We start from the raw sequence: 22,671 nt of genomic DNA, 5'->3' as shown, positions 1-22,671 counted from the left end.
GAACAACCACACAGCATTCTCTGCATATGTCGTATCCAGGTGCTTAATTTGATTTATACAACATTCACCTACATGCAGCCTTTGCATAGTAGTCAACATGCCAATTGGCGTGTCTTTATGTGTTTGTACATATATAATTCAATAATTGTGTGAGGTAATGGATTGTCCAAAAGGAGTGATTGTGTGATGTTAAGGGACTACCATGAACCAATCTCCTTGTAATGTAAGGACTCAGTCATAGCCAGTTTGTGCAATATTATGGGTCTGAAATAGTCCTTGATTGTGTGATTTGGTAGCCTACTCAGAGCTTGGTGTGTGGGGGGTATTTATTAGTTTTCCACCATCTCTGGATTTCACCTTTGTGAACACCTTAGGTTCTCACTGATGGATGTTTTCTATTCCCAGCTCTTTGATTATATTTCTGAGTGCATCTCTGACTACCTGGACAAACATAACATGAAGCACAAGAAACTGCCCCTTGGCTTCACTTTCTCCTTTCCTGTACGGCATGAGGATATTGATAAGGTAAGAGTGGCGGGGGGAATCTTCTACAGTCTGGGTGCACTACAAACATGGTCTCTTCCACAGTGAACATAGGAAGAAACTGTGATTCTGCTCACAGCTGTCAAGAACATCAATAGGTCTGTCTCGTCTTTGCTTCATCCTACCCCAAATCACTATTTATTTATTTTTATTTTATTTTATTTTGAAGGTTTTATAGAGCGCGAACAAGATCCTTGCGGATATCAGAGCGCTTTATATACAGATGGGATAAACAGATAAAGAATTTAAACAAATATATAATGCAAGGATAAGCAGACAAATTAAACAAATGACAACAGGGTGAGGTAGCAGCGGTGTAAAGGTGGTCAACTGTACACAGATAAAGGAATACAAAATTAAACACATCATGCTAAGATGAGCAGACAGGTTAAATAAAAGTAAAAAAGGTGAGGTAGCAGCGGTGTATATGTGGTCAGCTGTAAATAGTTTTTGGACGAGACATAACGAGAACGAGAGTACATAGGTCTAAATTCATGTGAATTTAGCTAAGAGGAGCGGTTTTACTTCTTTTTTGAAGATTGCCGTGGATGAGATAAGTCTGATTTCTGGAGAAAGGGCATTCCAGATCCTGGGCGCCATCCCAGAGAAGAAGCGTTTATATGTCTTTTTCTTGTGGAATCTTTGGGGCTTCAAAAGAAGGTTTTCTGCGCTTCTTGTAGCTCTTGAGCCACCCGAAATTGTCAGTTTCTGAGCGAGGTAGCTGGGTGAGTTGTGGTGTATAGCCTTGTGTGTCATGCATGCGATTTTCAGGTGTATTCTAGCTTCGTATGGAAGCCAGGTCAGGGATCTTAAGTCAGGAGAGATGTGTGACCGTTTTTTTGAGCCCGTGATAAGTCTGGCTGCAGCATTAATAGAGGCTTTTAATGGTGCGGTAGTCGAAAAGGGGAGGCCACAGAGGGCAACACTTCCATAATCCACTTAAGGGATTGCTAGGGCTTGGACTGCAGTTCTGAAGTCATTTGCAGGGAGGAAAGGTTTCAGGTTCCTCAATGTGTTAAATTGGAAATTAGCATTGCTGATATGGTGATGCATATTGAGATTGCAGTCAAGGGTTATGCCTAAAGATTTCGCTGAATCCACGATAGTAGGCTGAACATTAAGTGCAGTGAGATGGTTAAGCCAGGACTGAGTGATGGGGACTTTGGAGGGAGGAGCTATTAGGAGGAATTCCGTCTTGAGGGCGTTAAGTTTGAGATGATTCTCTGCTAGCCAAATCTGTGTGTTCCTAAGCGTTGTGTTGAGAAATTTGATGTCTTCAAGGGTGTGTATTTTCAGGTAGAGCTGGGTATCGTCTGCGTACATGTGAAATTGTACATTAGATGCTTGAAGCAGTGCGGTGAGTGGTTCCATGACAATATTGAACAAAGTAGGGGATAGGGAGGATCATTGTGGGACACCTAGTGATACAGGGACTGGTGTAGACATCGTATTGTTAATCTTGAATTTCTGAGTCCGGTTATGCAGAAAGGAGGTGAACCATTTGAGTACTGTCCCTGATATACCCATTCTGAGATTCAGCACTATTTTAGTAGATCTTGCTTTGTGCCAAAACCAAAGATCTACTAAAATAGTTTGAGCTGACTTTGCCCCAAATTCTAATCCTATAAAGTAGCAGGAACAAAGAATGGGTTAAGTAGTATATCGCCTCATATACCTATGCGCAACGTGTGCTTTACTTAAAAGCACATATCTTACTTGGCTTACCTCTCTACTGGAGGGTGTCCTTTCAGTTCAGATTCCAGGTGAGAGACTGCTGGCTCACCTTTGTGTTGCCGCGCGAGGCTTGGCGTCACGCAGAACAGACAGATGTTGCAGGAGCACCACCGATATCCTCAGCAGATGACTCTTAATTAAATCGGGTGATGCGCTATTTTCTGCTCTTCATGCAACACAGGGCAGCAATATTTCATTCAGTGCTCCATTGTGTGAAAGACCGTACGTCAGGGTCCTTGTTTCTTAGCCAGGCAGAGTGCATCTGAGGAATAAATGAGGAAAAACCAGATGCAGTGAAACGATTTTGATGTGCTCCAAGCTCTACAATCCTACATGCGTAACATACCGCCGCCTTCTATCCAAGCTCATCTGTTGCCGGCTGGATCTCTCGTCTTTCACAAGATCCTTAGTAAATACTGTGCATATCCTGCTGAAGCAAACAAAATTTACTGTTTCTCAGACCCGCTTGGTCTCACCCTTTCTCTGTCTGGCATTCATCCCACAGGGTATTCTCTTGAACTGGACGAAAGGCTTCACAGCCTCTGGGGCTGAAGGCAACAACATCGTGGGACTTCTGAGAGATGCTATTAAAAGAAGAGGGGTGAGTCCTAAAATAAGATTTTTGGGTGACTTTCAGTTCATATCTTGATCTACGCAGGGCCACTTCATGTTTTCCAATGCTTTTGATGTCTAAGAACTTCTTTATTATTTTTGTTGTTTTGTCCCCCTATTCCATCACCCATTCGTGTTGATAGGATTTTGAGATGGACGTGGTTGCCATGGTGAACGACACAGTTGCCACCATGATCTCTTGCTACTATGAGGACCACATGTGTGAGGTCGGCATGATAGTGGGTGAGTATCCTGGACTCTTTACTTCATTCCTTCCTACCCATACCAGTTAATATTACTACATTCTACTCTGCTGGTTTTATGTGGTTGGCAGGGAGCATGTAGTGGGAGATTGATCAAATGAGACACTTTCCCGTTAGTGTGTATGTTTTCAACCTCCGTTGCCTTTCAGTACCTTCTGTAAACAGACTTGACCACGAGGATAAGTGTTTTTGGATGTGAGGTAAGAGTTAGCAAACAGGCTCTGCATTAAGGTCGACAGCTCATTAACCATCACCAGGACACACGTGGCAATGAAAACAAAGCACTTAGATTAGGTACCCACACCTGTGAACACTACGTCTCTGATTCATGGCTGTAGATTGGCAACTGCTCCTGGGTTTCAGGTTAAATAAACAAATAAAACCTGGTCCAGGATGGGCACTGATAGCGTGAATACATGAATGGAGAAATAGATAGAAGACAAACAGTAATGTGTTAGGCAACTTACCTTGCTTTCAAAGCAGAAGTAGATTGTGATGGATCGGTTGGTGGGGCACGTGAGACTTCACAATTACTCTTCAATTCAACCCATATCCAGAAATTAAGCGGTGTCACAGCCTGTTTCACGTGTGAATGATCTGCTTGTTAGGCACCATAATTGTGGAAAACTACTTTGATGATTGTTATAATGTGAGAGTCTGCTATCTTTCAGAGGGATGCTTGGAATATAGATGTGTTTGAGTGTAAGGATTACTCTGCTTTCCTTAACAAACCAGCTCCCACATGGAGCACTAAAAATCATTTTGAGAGTTTTTTCCCAGAAATCCTAAACAAGCTTTAACATAGTAAAAATAATAACTTCCTCCACTGCCTTCAGTTTTTCAATTGACTTCTGGATCCTTTACAATCAAGTAGCCTCTCGGTATTAAAAGTAAATTTTTAAGTATCAGTCTGTGGGCACCATGCGGCGCAATTCTCATGCAGTGATCTCTGATTTGGAAAACCATCACCTTTTCAGTCCCACCAGCTCCTTTAATCATGTGCTGTGCCACCACAATTAATACAATTACACTGAACACTTGAGGGGGCGAGTAAAGCAACAAAATGTGCATGGAAGGGCTGGACTGGCTGCATGCATGCTCCTCATGGAAAATGCTCTGTAGAGTGAATACCAGTTGATTACTTGTAGAGGCGGATGGGCGAAATGACCATGTCAGGCATGGAAAGCAGCCCTGAGGAGATACACACAACTTTCCCACTTTATTGGAAACATGTACATAATGTCCCGCCCCTTCTTCCCTCCAAATCCTTCTAGCAGCAGTCACACTCGCTACACACTTGCTACACTCACCACAATATGTGGCTCGAAATAACACATTTTCTAGGGCTGATTTTAATTTCCAGTCCACAAGAGGTGCATGGACACAGCTGTGAGCCCCCATAAAATGCATGTAGATGTAACAAAATATTTTTGGATACTGAGCTCAAGTCCTTACAAATGTGAATGAATGATACTAAAGCCCAATAAATGCTTGTTGGTCTAGTTAAAGCTCCTATAAATATATGTGAGTGACTAACAATTGTGTATTCGTGCAGGTAAAGCCATGAAAATATAGCCTCATTAAAGAATTGAGAGCGGAGTCTGATGTTACTGCATCTCAGTCAATTAAAATCAGAGTAGAGGGCCCTTGAGTCTTAAGAAACACAATTTGCCCAATTTAATGTTGACGGTGGTAGTCAGGTGGTGTGTTGTGTGCATTCCCTTGGGGTAAAACCTCCAAACCCCACAGTTACAGCATCATTTTTTTATTATTCCAGTAAACACTGCATTACATCTTTTAAAAAATGAACAATAGTAGATGATAGTCAACAGGTGTTTTGTAAATTAGTATTACCTGATAGGTGATTTGTAATTTCACCTGGTTTGGTAGGAGCAGCCGACACGTGTTTCTCCGCACTTTTTGGCACGCAGGCCTGCAGCTTCTTCATGGCTGTAAAACTACATGCAAACAAGTAGAAACACTTGAGGACTGATTCACAAAGGGCATTTGCACTTGTGGCGGAGACCACGCAGTCATTGGGGAGTCTCCTCACTCATGGCGGAATCTCCGTAATGAGAATTCTCATTGCGGAGATTCCCCCACAAGTGTGGAGACTCCCCCAATGACTGCAGGACCTCCGCCACGAGTGCAGACACTCCACCACAACTGCGGTGCCTCAGTCACGAGTGCAGAGACTCCCCCACGACTGCGAGGCCTCCGCCACGAGTGCAGAGACTCCACCACAACTGCTGGGTCTCTGTCACGACTGCAGAGACTGCCCCACACCTGCGGGGTCTCTGCCACAAGCACATAGGCCCTTTGTGAAACAGGCTCATTATGAGGAAGTGAATGCACCCCCCATAACCAACAGTGAATCTTTTTTAACATACAGTCTGGTGAGAATATCATGCATCATTTTCACACAGTGAGAAAGGTGGCCTGTTGCCATAAACAGTGGAAGTGTCACAATGTAAGTTACTTATTTCTATACTTGGGTATTTCTTGACATATCAGAGAGATAGGAAACTAGTGATGTGGAGGATGCATGGGGGAGGGGTAGAGGCCTGGGTAGGAAAGTTCACATTGTTAGAAGTATTCACAGAATTGTTTAAATTCTTTAAAGGTCAGAGTATATAAGAGAGGCCTGAGGGTCATTTATACAAGAGATAGTGGTATCAATGATATCTTGTGATGGGGTAGGAAATACATATTGGTCCAATCAGACTAACTGGGATCTGGAGCTGTATCAAAACCATGATGTGGTAGGGGATGAGGCATGAGGTAATAGATTAGCACAGGTAGTCTGGAAGGCCGTGCTATGCGTATGAGATGAGGTGGTGTGGTAGGTATAGAGAGTCTAATATGTGATGTAATCATAGCATTATCGCAGGTCATTGTGATACAGTGGGTTCTTTTGGGTTTAATTAGGTCAGTTGATGAGGTGGTGTTGGTAAGAGTTGTCATCATAAAAAAGACCATCGGGAAGAAAACGAACCTGATCGGATGTACCTGGGTCAGGGGGTGGGACCATGTGAATACACGCTATCTTAATAAGTAGGACAAGCCAGAGCAGTAACAAAACCCATTAGGTGGGCAAGACAGTGTAAGCAGAAGCAAAAGGAGAGTTACTGTTGTGATAAATAACTTTATGCCGTGGCCCAAATGTAAAAAAAACTAATGGTAGCCTGAATAGTTTACTTTGACAATTAAGGAGAGTAGATATCAATGTAAAGAGGAAGCGAAGGTTCTGTGCCAGTAAATAGGACAAATATTCATTCTACCTGGAATTAAAGAGGATATCATAAATTGAGGGGGGATTCACGGGTTGTCCAGCAAGCGGGTGCAGTGAAGTGGTGGAAGGATCTGCAGTAAGGTGCTATAATGGCCTCCAGGGAACGAGTGGGGGGGTATGTGGGATGTAAATTCCTAATAGCATTCATGGCATGACAGGGAAAGGGATAAGGAAAATATCTGCAGCAGGAACTGCTATATGTTACTTTTTTGGTCGTCAAGTCTGGAAAAAGGACGAGCAAGGAAACAATGTCTCGGTCTCCTGCGGTTTCTGGGTATTAGTGAGAAGGAGATCGCTATTTTCTGTAGTAAACCCCACGGAAATGGAAATACATCCCGCATGGTGGCAGCAGCCATTTTGAATTTGAAGTGCAATATATGTGTGCCAAAGTTTTCGTAGAAGTAACCATTGCATCAAAAGGAGTTTGTAACGTGCAAGAGGAAGCATACATTGCTGTGGCATGATATGTGAGTTGGTTTGTGGAGAGGGTCCGAATGAAGTCCAAATGAGTGTAGAAGTAAAAACCTTCAATGAAATGGTCTCTCTTAAAAGTCAAAGCGTAGTAGTATTTCTGTGGTGGACATCTTGAATTGCCGTAATGCATTGATTGTATTGCACTCAAATGGAAATAATGTTATTAAAATATTAATTTATTTGGCAAACCGATTCTTGTTTTTCACGTCGGATTATCCGAAGTGTGAACTCATTGGGAAAGGCCAATAGTTAGCCTGAACTTATTGGAAGTAGCTAAAGATACTTATAAGAATAAGTGAACATACCTTGAATTCCTTGATCGGGTACCATTCCCCATCAGGGTCCATGTGTATCATGCTAATTGTATAGTGTTTTCGCATAGGAAAATATTTAAATACAATAATGCTTTGCCAATTTATATTTTGAGATCTGTGGATAAAGAAGTATAAACTTATTATGAGCAACCAATAATTAAAGCAAATATGCATAATGTTTAGAACATTAGAATGTTGAGAGCTCCTTTGATGACAATGGAGCGTCTGCGGCCTCTATAAACTGGTATAGGCCCTCTGCTTTCAACATTTCAATGTTCCAGTACCCAGGCTCTGCCTTTCTCTTTACCCTGACTCTCCAAGATATATGGTCTGGGCCGAGGAAAGCGAAAGGTAGAGGCTGCGCTACAGGACCAACCGGAGCCGTTCCCCTCCTTTCTCCCATAACTTACACAGTCACTGAAGCCTTGGAGGAGAAAGGGAATGCTGCTCAGCTCCTGGGTCTCTCTGGCTCGGCTGAATGGGAAAAGGCAGTTTAGCCAAGCCCAGGGGCAGATTTAAGCCTCCTGTCACAGCTATTGCTCTGAATAGTCAACAGCGGAGAACCTAAGGCTTTGGAGCCTCAGGGATTTCAACCCCCTTGGGCTCTGAGAGGTCTATGTTTTGCTAATTAGGACTTTCTGCCCGTAAGGGGCGGAATGTTCTGATAGCATTATTGCTTGCCGTTGCACCTATCCCAACCATTAAAGGCACGTTCCCCTGTTGAAGTCCCTTGCCTTTGGCTTGGGTCTTTATCTCTGAAGGCGGGCTTTAATGGCCGGCATTGCCTGCAGGTTATAACGCTATACTTGGTATTATTAAGGAATCTACTGTCAGTTGTTTGGAATAAATTTGATGACTGGTTTCAGCAAGGACTCCTCAGCATGGAAGAAAAATATTGTCTGCAGATCAATTGTCCTACAATGCCACCCTTTCACCTGTTACCCAAAATCCAAAAAAAGGGGTTTTCTACTATCAGAACATAAAATAATTTCAGGAAGTAACTCTATCTGTTCGAGAATAGGTGAATACATAGATCAATATATTTACCCTTTTACAAAAAAACAAGTGGACAACATAGAACGACGGTTTAACAACATTCTAGCAACTGCTGACATTGTAAGTTTCTCCACCACTATCAAACATAACATGGCATTCAAGCAGCAAGAAAGGCACTCAATACCGGATCTGGTCACTACGTGGAATCCAGTAATATAATACTTAATATACTGAGATTTTTCTTACCAACCGTTTCAAAAATTAATTATTTTTGCAGATGCAAGGTACAGTCATGGTTGGCAATTTTACAGCATTCTACACATGTATCTTTATTGGTGACATTTTGGCTATGAGATGAAGCCTTCAAAGAATTCCAATTGCTATATTGACAGCATCGTAGTGATGTAGCAGGGATCCAGACAAACTCATTAAAATATCATACAAATATGAACCAGTATTATTGGTAAATCTGCACCACTTATAACATCTCCAAGGCACAAGTGTTTTTTAGACTTGACCATTTAAACTAAAAACAACAAAATACAAACTAAAATCCAAGGAAAGCCTACACCAGCTAAAACAGTTCTATCTGCTGATAGTTGTCATCCACCAAACACTATATAAAACATGCCTAAGGGATGAAATACTCAGATTCAAGATAAACTGCAATTAAACTGGTGTATTTACAGAAAAAGACAAGAACCATGCTGATAGACGTTAAATCCATGGGTGTAAGGAGACACATGTGATTAAAATTACTCAAAAAATAACATCCCTAAATCACATGGAACCTTCTTCAGGAACCAAAGGGACATAGCAATATCAATCCAGAACAAATCCAACTTGCTACCAGTTTCCACACTGGCCACCAAATAATCAGAAAAATACTAAGAAAACAGTGGCAACTCCTGATAAGCAACCACACAGTTCGTAGCAATATTATCATTACAAATGGGCTTTAGAAGAGCACCAAACTTTGAAAAACTACTGTGACGCTCTGAGTTTACTGACAAACATCATCAACTTACCACATTCTCAAAAAACCTAGTGGCTTCCACACGTGCCATGACTGCTCAGTATGCAAACATGGTAGAAATTGTTCCTTTTTAAGAATTCTGTGTAGCCACCCCAAAACAGTGGATAAACTGCAATAGTACATATGTGATCCTTGTAATAGAATGCCCCTTCAAGAAACAATATATAGGGAGCACCATTAGCCGGATAAAAAATGAGTAAACAGGAGCATTGCCTAAATATCAACAAAAAAGACAGACAGCTTCCTACATCTAATGGATTTATAATTACGACATCACAAACACACCAGGATCTTTACTTTATTCAGACTTAAACAAATTTGACAAAATCATGTGACGGTGACCAGGAACTACAACTCTGCCCCAATGAAAGTGAATGGATTCTAAGAGCAGACACCATAAAAATGGACTTAACAAAGATACGGAAATTTGTCATTGGCTACAGTGAACTTGGGTGCTCCTACCCAACCGACTAGCTCCGCTTGACACATGATCAAACCTTGTACTACTGCAACTGAGCACTGCCATTACCTCATTCTCCTTTATCCAACTTCCCTTACGTCTCTGTGTATAAACACAGTATAGTCCCTATACACATCTATATCTTCATTTCTCCATGATACCCATGCTCTAAACATACCCTCAAAGTCCTTTGAAGTAGTATGGGCCGTGGTTTTCTCTGATATTACTTTTCCACAATTAATGGTTGGGGAGAGAATGTAGCCTTACGGCTAGAGAGATTTATGTTGAAGCTGGGCAACCGGGTCCAAGAATCGGCAACGACGCTCAACATCCTGTGACTCTGGGCAAATCATGTAATCTTCCTGTGCCTAACAAAAATGAATATGTCGTCATGTAACGAAACTGGTGCTATGTAAAGCGCACTGATACCCGATATCTTCAGGTCTAGTTCACGCTATATAAAACTCTTAAAAAAAAAAAAATTTAATGGTTATTCTGAGACATGATTGTTACTCTATGTATCTGGCTCATAACCAGTTTGAGTGACCTTGATGAAGTATGGTTAATTATGGACTGGTTTTACTATCCTCTTGCTCATGGCCTCTAACCCCAAATACTATCAATAACTAATACTGTTAATGGCTACTAGCTGACATGCGTATTACTTATTACTATGTTGTAACATGATAAAGGTTTCAAAACCATTCTTCTGCTCAAATTAGTGTAAATTGGAATAAACACACATTTTTCATAACTTAATTTTATTGGCAAATGTGACATTTACTGTAAATTTCTTACTGCTACCCTACTACATGATGCATATTTTTATAATCTGTTAACCCACAGTAAGTTTACACTTCTTTATATAGCGATCTCAAAGCATAAATTGGTTTGACAAAACATTAATTCTCCAGCACTGAATCTTTCATGAATTCACATGCTTGAATTATTCCCCGCCACCAGAATGGGAACAATTCAAGCATGTGAATCTATGAAAGATACCAATGCTGAAAACTGGAGTTACAGGTAAGTAACTTGTTTCTTTATTGTATTCAAATTGTTCCTATGCCATACTAAAAACCAGAGGTAGCTACTCCACTATGGCGGAGGAGCACCGCCCCCCCGCCAGTGGCCGCAAAATTTGAGAAATAAAACGTGTTTATTATTAATATTTTTTTCCTATCCTGCTGTGTCTTGTGGGCGGGGCCATCTCAGGGGGCAGGCGCAGAGGAGTGGTGGGAACTGCACTCAGGGCGCATGACAGTTTAGCCGGCTGTTTCAGGATGGCAAACAGTAATGCTCACTGGCATCTCCCCAACCTGAGCTGCATTGCCAGGTGAAGAGAGTAGAAGGGGTGGGCTCCCAGTCCCCTTTGAAGCGGAAAACAAGCCTGTTCAGGCCAATCTCAGCACTTCTCTCATGCATGAGAGAAGCGATGCGACTGGCCGCAGAGGAGTCTGATAGCCTCAGTAGGAAGGAGAAGAGCGGCGATTGGCGAGGAGCAGGTAAGTTCTTTTTTATTGTCTTACTTCTGCCCCCCCACTTCACACCCCTCCCCCCCCTGCCACTCTGCCGTGAGAGCAGTCCGCTACTGCTCAAAGCATAATATATATGGACCGTGGCGGGAATTAGTACCTGAATGGTCTTAAAATAAGTACTTGCACGCACTACAGACGTTTTTTAAAACCATGCTTCTGGTCTATCAAGTGTCCATAGGGAGAAGTATGTGGCATCCACTATAGACTCTTCTCTTTAGGCCAAATCCAATAAGTACAAGCTTTAGCTGTACCCACTTCAAAAACAAGAACCGGTTTGAAAAATAATTGAATAATGTATTAACATATTTTCTATGTGTGTAAAATAGATGCAGTGCATTACACCTACTCAAGATGGTCAACAAAGAAATACTGTTATGCTTTGACTTGCAAGTGATGGTATTCCATGGAATTTTATTACAACCATTCAGACTTTTTTCTGGGTGCTCTCCCCAAACCAACTCATATATCCCCCACAACAATCTACGCTTTACTTGCACAATTCAAGCTCGTTTTGATGTAATGGTTACTTTTATGAAACGTTTGGCAGGCATATACTCCACCCTAATATGGTTGCTGCAACCAAGCATGATGTATTTCCATCTGGTTTACTTCACAAAATGGGGACCTCCTTCCAACCATTCAATGAACCCAACAGGAGACCAAGACACCGTTTTCTTGTTGGCACTTTTTCCAGACTTGACTTAATAAAACAGGTAACATATGGCGGCCCCTGCCTTTCCCTGTCATGCCATAGATGCTGTTGGGAATATACGTCTCATCTAACTCAACCCCTTACCGTTTAGGCCATTTTGGCATCTTACTGTAGATCTTTTGGCTGCTCTACTACATTTGCTTACCAGACAACTTAATGATCCTCTCCCCATTTATCGTATCCTCAATAATTCCAAGTATGATGAACATTTGTTGTATTTACTGGCACACAGAATGCTCCCTTCCACTTTACATTGAACTTTACTCTCATTTATACTCAATTATTCTATTCAGGCTGCCATTAGTTCTGCTACCCTTGGGTCACAACACAAAGTAACGCACAACGCAATAGTTATCTTTTCACATCCGATTACATTGACTTGCCTACCTGATTCTTTATCCAGGGTTTGCTAATCTGCCTAGTGGTCCTTCTTATTATGATAGCACATATTAACATGACTCCACCCCTTACCCTTGCAGATGCACCAGGCTTGCTGTCCTTCTTCATGGTCTATTTTATGATAACAGCATTACCGACATGGCCTCACCCCTGACCTAATTAAACTGAACAGGATGCACTACATCGCAATTACGTAACATAAGGTTATGGCTACATGACTTATTGGACACCCTATGCCATGCCGGTTGCATTACCTTACAATGCATACCATTACCCCGCATGCCGTTACAACGCAAATTGTTACCCCAACTTGCTGTCTGGGGTGCGTTGGAAGTTGGAATAGTATAATTTACTATTCCAAATCCAGTGTGTGCATTAGTAGGGAAGGTGTTGGAGTTAAATCCAACACCTTCTACCTCCTGCAACAAGCCATCTGCGTTGTAACGACATGCAGTGTGATGGTTGTTTCCCTTGCCATCCCACCTCATCTCATATGCATAACAAGGAACTCCAGATTGCCTGTGCTTATCTATTACCTCCTGCCTCATTACCTTCCAAATCATCGCTTTGAAACTGGCTCGAGATACATAGCTCATTTGATTGACCACTAAGTGTATCCTCCCCAACCATAACATGTTAATACATCTGTCTCTTGTACAAATGATCCTCAGACCTCGCTTAGATATTCTTATATTTATAGAATCCAAATAACTCTGTCCATAGTTATCACAGTGTGTGCACTTTAGTGCCCAAATCTTTACCATTCTGCTCAAGCCACATCACTTGTTCAATCTCTATTTGCTATGTCAAGAAAAATCTAATTATATAAATATTAAACTCGAAATTTCATGCCACATCTGGTGACTGGGATATGCTACTTTTCTCTACCACATGACAACATGTGTGTTGTGCCCACTTTGAAAATGATGCATGATAATGCCACCGAATTGTAAATAAAAAAAATTACATTTCCTGTTCGCTATGGTGATCACTTTCAGTTCCTCGTGAAATAAAAGTCATCTATCGAAGATGAAAAGTTACAAAACAGCTGTCAACTATCGCCTATAATTACTAATATGTGTTTGATGTAATGCAGCGTTTACTGCAATAATTAAATAGTATTGGCATCCTTTCATATACAAAATAAAATAAAGAGGTGGTTGTTGACACACAATCATGAAATCAAAGTAGAGTGCATTTTGTATGCACAGCACGAGATATGGCATTTTTTGCAATCCGTAAGAGTTTGAGTCATGAGTTTGGGGGCACCAAGATGTAGGCATAAACTATTATGTGAAGGAATATGTCCAACACCTGCTAGCTTTTGATCAGAATTGTCCTGTCACAAAATCTCCCAGATTTTGGAGTCTTCGTTTAACTCTACTATCACCATGATACCGCTCAACAAAATACATATTTTATGTTTACTCACGAAGGAAATTTTGCAGATTAAAAAAATATGATCTGAATGAGTGTCAGACCCTTTAGACAGGGCTTTGTTCACACGTATGATCTTAGTTAAGATCCTAATTTGCTTTGGTCTTGTTTCTCTCCCCCTCTTCCCATCCTCAGGTACTGGCTGCAATGCCTGCTACATGGAGGAGATGGAGAACGTAGAGTTGGTGGAGGGTGAGGAGGGCCGGATGTGTGTAAACACGGAGTGGGGTGCCTTTGGAGACAACGGTGAACTGGAGGACTTCCGTCTAGAGTACGATCGAGTGATAGACGAGACCTCCCTTAACCCCAGTCAGCAGCTGTAAGAGGATAAGAGTTTATTTCACACCTGGGTTTGGTTTGTTTGTAATGTTGGGTGCCACAGTTTCAGGCAAGACTGCTCCCCAGTGGCGATCAAGAGAGAGAAATGGCCAGGACATGGAGATCTGTCAGCCTGGCCCCTATCCTCAGGCATGCAGGGAATACTTGCCACTACCCAACGTCTAACTTGAAAACATTCTTCTATCACTGTGTATATTCAATTTACATAATATCAAGTTTAAAATTTCAACTTGCAAAAATATCAGCTCCCGATTATTGACAACCACTATAATGTCAAGGTAAGTACATATAGTTAAGTATAGATTTTCCACTCTTAACTCTACATCGACTTACCCTGACAATATATGTAACTTCAACGTATGTATACATGGATTTAAGAATAGTAAATCTATCCTTACTTACGTATACTTACATTGACAGATTATTGCTAGTTGATATGCTACAATTGATATTCTTTTAGGTGGATATTTATAATCTTAATATTCTGTTACAACTCATTTATCATTGGTGGTTGACATAATATCGACCCCAACTTACACTGCAAGTCACCTCTTCCTGTCTTACCACTTCAGCAAAACTCAAATGACAAAAACAAGGTCAGCAAAGGAGAGCGAGAGATATGCTTGGGAGCTTGCAAGAATGAACAGTGAGGATTACAGTTATAAAATAGTTCCTCATGCAGTTCAAAGCAAGCACTCACATGGAGGTGGAAGAATACACCCAAACAGACAGTACATTTTGGTGAAAGTTGAATACTCCACTGGGCTGAACAAAGTCATGGTTGGCAAATTCCTAAGCAAATGGCTGGAAAAGACTGGTTAAAGAAAGCTAATGTTTGAAAGGGTTGGCCTCAAAAGGCAGTTGTGTGTATATATATATATATATATATATATATATATATATATATATATATATATATATACATATATATATATATATATATATATATATATATATATATATATATATGTATGTATATATATATATATATATATATATATATATATATATATATATATATATATATATCCAACTCCAAAGTTTGGCGCGAAGCATAAGTGGCCGCTTGCAGCGGCGGGCCAAGACGGGAGCGCCACTCCCAACGTATTCACAGCACACGTTCTGCAATCTTGAAAGAACGACGTCCAGGCCAGCTAAGTTTTCAAAAACCGGTGTTTATTCACAGCCCACTCAACGTTTCGGGAACCACTTCCCTTGCTCGTGAGCAAGGGAAGTGGTTCCCGAAACGTTGAGTGGGCTGTGAATAAACACCGGTTTTTGAAAACTTAGCTGGCCTGGACGTCGTTCTTTCAAGATTGCAGAACGTGTGCTGTGAATATATATATATATATATATATATATATATATATATATATATATATATATATATATATATATATATATATATATATATATATATATATAAGGGGCTGATTGTTTGCTTATCCGGCAGGAGGTGTATGAAACATCCTTCCCCTCTCTCTTCACTTAGCTAAATGTCAGAGGTGTCTCCCTGATTTTGGATCCACCTAATTAATCCCAAAGAAGGCGAAACCTTCTCTTATAGTTCTCTTTTATTGTCTCTTTTATATGTCTGGACCTCTTTCACTAGCTTGGATACTTCTCACACCTCTCTCATACAGGGCTTATTAAGAAGCCGTGTATTCAGGGGGTTCAGTCTTGTACAAAAAAAGTCAGAGGTAAACAGACTTGTATAATGTGTTACTTGGTGTCTGATCAAAGAAACTGATTACTTGACTACAAAACGTCCAAAATGAAGTGGTGGAGGATAACACCAAAAACAAAAAGCCGAGACTATATAATCCGCTATCTAAGAATCCTATCTGAATCCAGTTGCAAACACTCAACCTCTCAAATCTGCCTTAATTCAAGTTATACTTAATTAACTGGACCCCATACCAAAAGCTTTGCGGTGACAAACCTGCCGAATTGAGACACTTTTTCCTGCAACTGACTGTGCCACCAGATAGAGACACCCAAAAAGCTCTCTGATCAACCCAACCTAATAGCGAAAATTTCAGACTTGCCTGTTCTCCCAGCACCCAAACAAAGTCTAGGTGCCTCCACTCATGAAGAACTAAGTTGCCCCATGACCACACCATAACACAATACAATACTTTGTCTGTGTTTTTCACTAATATATGTAAAGGGCTAATGCGCAGGATCAGGCTGTGTGCGTCCCAAATGATGGGGGCCCTTGCTCAAATTAAGAAAACCATTGTAGGACAAATTTCAAAGTAAAAACCGTAAAGGTTTTCAATTTGAAAAAATAATAATTAGAGAAGGCAAAAAGTAGTTAGTCGGATTCAATAATGCATACAAAATAAAGCCAATTGTGAGAGTTCATAATGTAAGGGAATTAGCCAGAACGAAAATGTAGTTCAGCAAAGAGCTAGCATAAATCTACCAGACATTTTACTTGCTTGGGTTGTCCAGTTTGACAACCCAAGCAAGAACTAACTGTAGTGACGGTCTAGTTACGCACGGCACGTCGGCGGACGTGACGTGCGGGCAGCCAGGATTGGCTGCGTAGGCAGGGGGCGTGGCAGGCGCGAGGAGCGCGAAAACGGAGGAGAGTGAGTTGGCGCCGGAGCAGAGACTCGGCGCTCTTTGGGACATATAGTTATATATATATATATGTAGAATAATAATAAAGAAGCAATCCACACAGAGCCTGGCTCCTGAGTCATCAATGAGTGTGCCTGCAACATTACAGTGGCGACGAGGGTGGGATTGAAGACCCCCAGCAAGGCAGGACCACTGACTCGACCTGAGGCGACTAGCAAGCACCGGAGGCTCCAGGACCACCACACAAGGGACAGAGGAGCAGGATCACCCGGTGCCGGACAACAGGTACCCCAAAGAGCGTGGCAGAGCCCAGCACACAGGAGGGTGTGGCGCAGAGGAATGAAAAGGGGGGACAGGCCCCAGGAACCAAGCAATAAGGCAGGATAAGGGGCACCGACCCACGCAGCGAACAGCAGACCCAGGGAACACGCGCTGGAGGGCTCACAGGGAGCTGAGGGGGCCGACACAGACAGTCCCCGCACCCCAGCAAGCGAAGAAGAACAGGACGACACACCAGGGAGTCCCCGCAGCCAAGGAAGAACACCACCCGCAGAACAGAGAGAGAAGATGAGCGCGCAAGCAGGTTACGCGATAGCGCCGGTACAGTTCTTGCCCCGGCCAGGGGAACCCCTCATGAAATGGGAGGACTGGAGAGAGTACATAGATAATTTCATAGGTGTCCTGGAAGATGAGAACGATGAAGAGTTCAAACCTCAGAGGAAGAAGCGCATATTGCTACTGAACCTAGGCCCGGAAGGTCTCCGGATATACAAGAGCTTAGTTCCGAAACAGAGAACAACCACCGACGATGATGTGTACGCACAGGCGCTCGATGACCTCAATGAACATTTCAGGCCGGCAGTATGCGTGTCAGTGGACAGGTTTAATTTTCAACAGAGGAAGCAGAAGCAAGGAGAAACAGTGGAGGAGTACGTGGCAGCGCTGAAACGACTGGCAGCCACGTGCAAATACGCCAACTGGGAAGAAGAGTTCATCAAGGACCAGGTGGTTATGCACACTACGTGCACGACAGTGCAGGACAAGCTATGGGCGAGTGGGGACACCACACTGAAAGAGGTGCTAGTCATTGTAAAAAGAGCGGAGCTAGCTCGTCGATGCGCAGAAGTGACGAAGAAAGACATGGCGTCCAGCACGATGGTGAACAAGGTAGATAATGAAGGGCCTCGAAGAGAGTATCAGAACAGGAAACTAGCGGAAAGAGGGCCCAACAAGTGGCAAAGCAACGCAAGCACGTCAGGGAAACAAGCAGGGAGCAACAAAAAGCCATGCTACAGGTGTGGGAACTGGTCGCATGAAGCACATGATCGGAAGTGCCCCGCATTTCGCGCCAAATGCGCGTACTGCGGAATAATTGGCCACTACGAGAAGGTCTGCAGGAAGAAAGCCTCCAAGAGCATGGTGAGGTGTGTGGACCAAAGCAATGATGATCCGGAAGACGATTCGGAAGCAGAAGAAGTCACGGTGATTTACATCGAGGACCAGGTCCTGAGTACAGACGGTAGAGCCCTGGACAGAGAAGGAAAACGTACGATGAAACCAGTTTTGGAAATGGCCATAGGCGGTGTCAAGATCAACGTGGTGGCCGACACGGGATCACCCTTCACCATCATCCAGAGAGCAGTGTGGGAGGAGAAATTTGCACCACGCCTCGGCCCGGAGCTGGAGAGATTAGACATCCGCCCAGTCACGTACAACGGGGACCGCATTCCCATGGCGGGGTTCAGACCCCTGACCTTCGAATTTCGAGGTCGGTCCGCACGATGCAAGCTCTACGTGTCGGAGAAGGGCCCGTCGGTCCTAGGATGGCTAGATCAAGGCGACCTAGGCATCAAACTAGATCCGGGAGGCAAGGAGCAAATACTCCTGACGGAGCAGGATACAGAGCCAAGTCTGGACAAATGGAGGAGCGAATACCCCAAAGTGTTTGGAGGCACCGTAGGGAAGCTGGAGAAATTCGCCCACAAAATCATTCTTAAGGAGGACGCCGTCCCGGTGGCCCACAAAGCAAGGAATATCCCGTTGGCAGTGAGAGATGCTGTAAAGGAAGAACTCCAAGACTTGGAGAAGAAGGGGATTATAGAACCCATCACGTGCGCAGAGTGGCTGGCGCCCTTGGTTGTGGTTAAGAAGCCCAACGGAAAGGTCCGGCTGTGTGTCGACCTGAGAGAATTGAATAAGAACATTGTGGTGGAAAGGTTCCCCTTGCCCAGAATAGAGGAGATGCTAGCCAGCACCAGAGGGATAAAGTGGTACTCGACCATAGACTTGACATCAGCGTACCACCAAATTGCCCTCCACCCAGACAGCCGCAGATTGACATCCTTTATCACCCCGTTTGGGTGCTATCAGTTCCGCCGGATGCCATTCGGCTTGGCTTCAGCAGCGGCGGTGTTCCAGAAGATGATGCACCAACTATTCAAGGACCTCACCGACGTCCAATACTTCCAGGATGACATCTTGGTGATGGGGAGAGACATCCCAGACCACGATGTGAAACTGGGAAAAGTGTTGAAGATCTTGGAAGACAAAGGACTCACGGCTGAATGGTCCAAATGCCGGATAGGGATGAACTCGGTAACCTACCTGGGGCACGAGATAGGGGTGCAAGGCGTAACCCCTAAAGCTGAAAATGTCAGAGCGATCTGTGAAGCACCGTCCCCCACCACCAAGGAAGAGGTCAGGTCATTCCTGGGAATGGCAGAGTACTACAGGAAATTCGTACAGCACTTCGCCTCAAAGACCCATCACATGAGGCAGCTCACCAAAGAAAATACGGAATTCAAGTGGTCAGAGCACACCCAACGGGAATTTGAGATCATCAAGAAGGAAGTGGCTGGGGCCATACCGCTTCAAGGATTCGACCCCCAATGCAAAACTGTCCTAACTACAGACGCCAGCGACAAGGGATTGGGCGCTGTCCTCATGCAAGACCGAGGGCAAGGACAGTTGGAAACGATCAGCTTTGCTTCACGCACCCTGAGTGACACCGAAAAAAATACAGTGTGATAGAGAAGGAGATGCTGGCGGTGGTGTGGGCCACCACGCGCTTCCGACAATTCCTGTGGGGCACCAGATTTCAATTGCGGACCGACCACAAACCACTACTGAGAGTGCTGACATCGAGTGGCCATGCAGAGGCAACGCCCAGGATATCAAAAATGTCGCTAAAACTCCTAGAGTTCAGGTATGACGTGGAACATATACCAGGCAGCAAAAACAAGGTTGCAGACTACCTGAGCCGAGCGGCAGCCATGGAACCAGGCGAGGAAGACAAGTCCGGCACAGAGGAATGGGTGGCATTAATGGAGGATCACGAAAAGGTCATCAGCCTTCAAGAATGGACACAGGCGTATGTAGAGGATGAGACGTTGGAAGAGGTGAAAACATACATTACCCAAGGTTGGCCGGACAAGAGACGGGTTCGGAAAGAACTCAATCCCTACTTTGAAGTGAGGGAGGAACTCTCCCTGGACAATCAAGGGACATTTGTATATAGAGGAGAGAAAGTCGTCCCTCCAATGAACATCATACCCAGACTGTTGGATATGCTGCATGAAGGGCACCTGGGCGTTGGTAAGCTCAAACTGAGGTCCAAGCAGAACTATTGGTGGCCGGGAATGGACATACGAGCGGAACGGCATGTGAGAGAATGTGTGAGGTGCCAAGGCGCAGACAAGACACTCAAACCCCTGCGCCCAGCATTGGGTACATTTGAAACGCCAAGGAACCCCTGGGAAGAGCTATCAGTTGACATCTTAGGCCCAATCCTAGACATCCAAGGGGTCCAGAAGTATGTGTGTGTCCTTGTCGACAAATTCTCGAAATGGCCAGAAGTCAAGATAGAGGAAGCCATGGACACGGAAACAATTGTGAAGTTCCTGGCAGACACTTTTGTGAGGGAAGGCATACCCAAGTCCATCCTCAGTGATAATGGGCCCCAGTTCCGATCGGAGAAGTGGGACAACTTCATGAAAAGGAACGGCATCCAGGCGAAGCATACATCGATATACCACCCTGCAGGAAACGGCCAAGTAGAACGCTTCAACAGGGTGGTGATGGGGTCGATCCAAGCAGCCATCTCGGACAACAAAGACTGGGAGAAGGACATATGGCACATGTTATGGGCATACAGGATCACTCCCACTAGTACGGGATATAGCCCCTTCCAGCTGCTGCGTGGCCGGGAACCCTTCACTCAGGACAACCGGGTATGGAAAGAAAAGACGATAATAAGTGAATGGTCCCCTGCAGTGGTGCGGGCCAACATAGAGAAAGCCAAGGCAGTATACACCAGACATTACGACACACGGAGGAACGTGCGAGACACAGATCTTAAGGAAGGAGAGTGGGTGAGAGTAAAGCTGCCCACTCTGCAAAGAAAAGGAGAGAGCAAATACAGCAAGCCCTTGCAGGTGAAGGAAATTAAGGGCAGAGCGGCCAGGCTGAGTGACGGTAACATATGGTCACAAGACCGCATGGCCAGATGTAATAAGATCCTTGTTTGGGACTACGAAAGAGCAGGTGGAGAACCAGAAGGGAGTGAGAGTGAGAAACAGGAACATCAGGAGAATGAGATCGCACAGAGAGAAGGAGAGCAACGACAAGGAGAAGCAGAGAACAGCGAGCAGGAGATAAGAGCTGATGAGAATGGCGACGGCAGGAACAGACAAGGTGAAGAAGAGAACAACACCACCCCAAGAAGACAAACACGGAGCGGCAGAGTGGTGGTGAGGCCCACGAGGTTCAGAGACTATGATTTGAGCGACGGACTGTAAGTTAAAATGTTTGTGTGGAAAAAAGGGAGATATGTAGTGACGGTCTAGTTACGCACGGCACGTCGGCGGACGTGACGTGCGGGCAGCCAGGATTGGCTGCGTAGGCAGGGGGCGTGGCAGGCGCGAGGAGCGCGAAAACGGAGGAGAGTGAGTTGGCGCCGGAGCAGAGACTCGGCGCTCTTTGGGACATATAGTTATATATATATATATGTAGAATAATAATAAAGAAGCAATCCACACAGAGCCTGGCTCCTGAGTCATCAATGAGTGTGCCTGCAACATTACACTAACATCTGTTATTTGTAAGCACTTAGAAAATGCAGAAATGGGGTATCTAGCTCAATATAAAAAACAAGCTTGTATTATTATAATGATTTTTTGCTTTCTGTTTGGTTTGTGGGAAGCAGAAATACACGCTATTGTAGCTGTCTAATTTACCTTAAATTGTGATACTGACAGAAACTTATTGAGGAATGGTGACTGGAGGGGTTGGTGGCCTTGCTTAGTTTACTACACAGTATGAGAAAGGACCCTCTGTCTACTCCTAGAAGGCAATACTTTCCTTGACTGGAGACACTGGGAGTCGACTTCTGTGGTGGTGGCAAAAATATCTGGCAGGAAGTAAAGGTTACATTGAAGAGCGTCTGTCTCCTTGCATAGGCTCAGGCTGCTCCCTTATTTGCACTGCTGGATCACGCATAGGCGGTTAGAAAAAATAATTTTATCAAGGAGCTTGCATGGGTCATTCCCCAAGTGGAAGGTCTTCTGAATGTCATCCATGTACTTCTAGGATTTAATTTTAAATATTCTGGGGAGGTGGCTCTAGTAATTATTTAAAACTGATGAGAGGAGCCATGTGGTCGCTGCATGACCTGGGTTTAGGCACTTATTGTCGTTGGAATCTGTTTGTGAGGAATGATTGAGTCTATCATAATCGTTTGGTTGAGATTCTTTTTTTTAAAATACAATTTTGTATTCAATTTTGCACAATAAAACATAACATTCTCCATTAGGTCATGTATTACAATAGTGACCACGTTTTCATTGCACTTGTTCACATTGGTTACTTCCATATGCATTTCGTCCCATCTCATCATACTTCAACAGACATTTGGCTTCCCTCCCACCCATTTATAG

At 43.6% G+C, this 22,671-nt stretch overlaps 1 protein-coding gene across 2 annotated transcripts in view; it reads left to right on the top strand.

Annotated features, from left to right (window-relative positions):
* GCK (glucokinase) overlaps positions 1 to 22,671 on the top strand; it is a 366,089-nt gene that overhangs the window by 319,091 nt on the left and 24,327 nt on the right. For both annotated transcript variants that reach the window (XM_078666753.1, XM_078666754.1), the window contains exons 4-7: positions 406 to 525; positions 2,783 to 2,878; positions 3,033 to 3,132; positions 13,946 to 14,129. In XM_078666753.1, coding sequence (XP_078522879.1) covers positions 406 to 525; positions 2,783 to 2,878; positions 3,033 to 3,132; positions 13,946 to 14,129 — 500 coding nt within the window. The remainder of the gene's footprint in view (positions 1 to 405; positions 526 to 2,782; positions 2,879 to 3,032; positions 3,133 to 13,945; positions 14,130 to 22,671) is intronic.

The sequence above is a fragment of the Lissotriton helveticus genome, chromosome 11, assembly GCF_964261635.1.
Source record: "Lissotriton helveticus chromosome 11, aLisHel1.1, whole genome shotgun sequence".
In the NCBI taxonomy this organism is placed as follows: domain Eukaryota; kingdom Metazoa; phylum Chordata; class Amphibia; order Caudata; family Salamandridae; genus Lissotriton; species Lissotriton helveticus.
The sequence above is the reverse complement of the archived record's forward strand: the minus strand, read 5'-3'. Positions and strand labels throughout refer to the sequence as shown.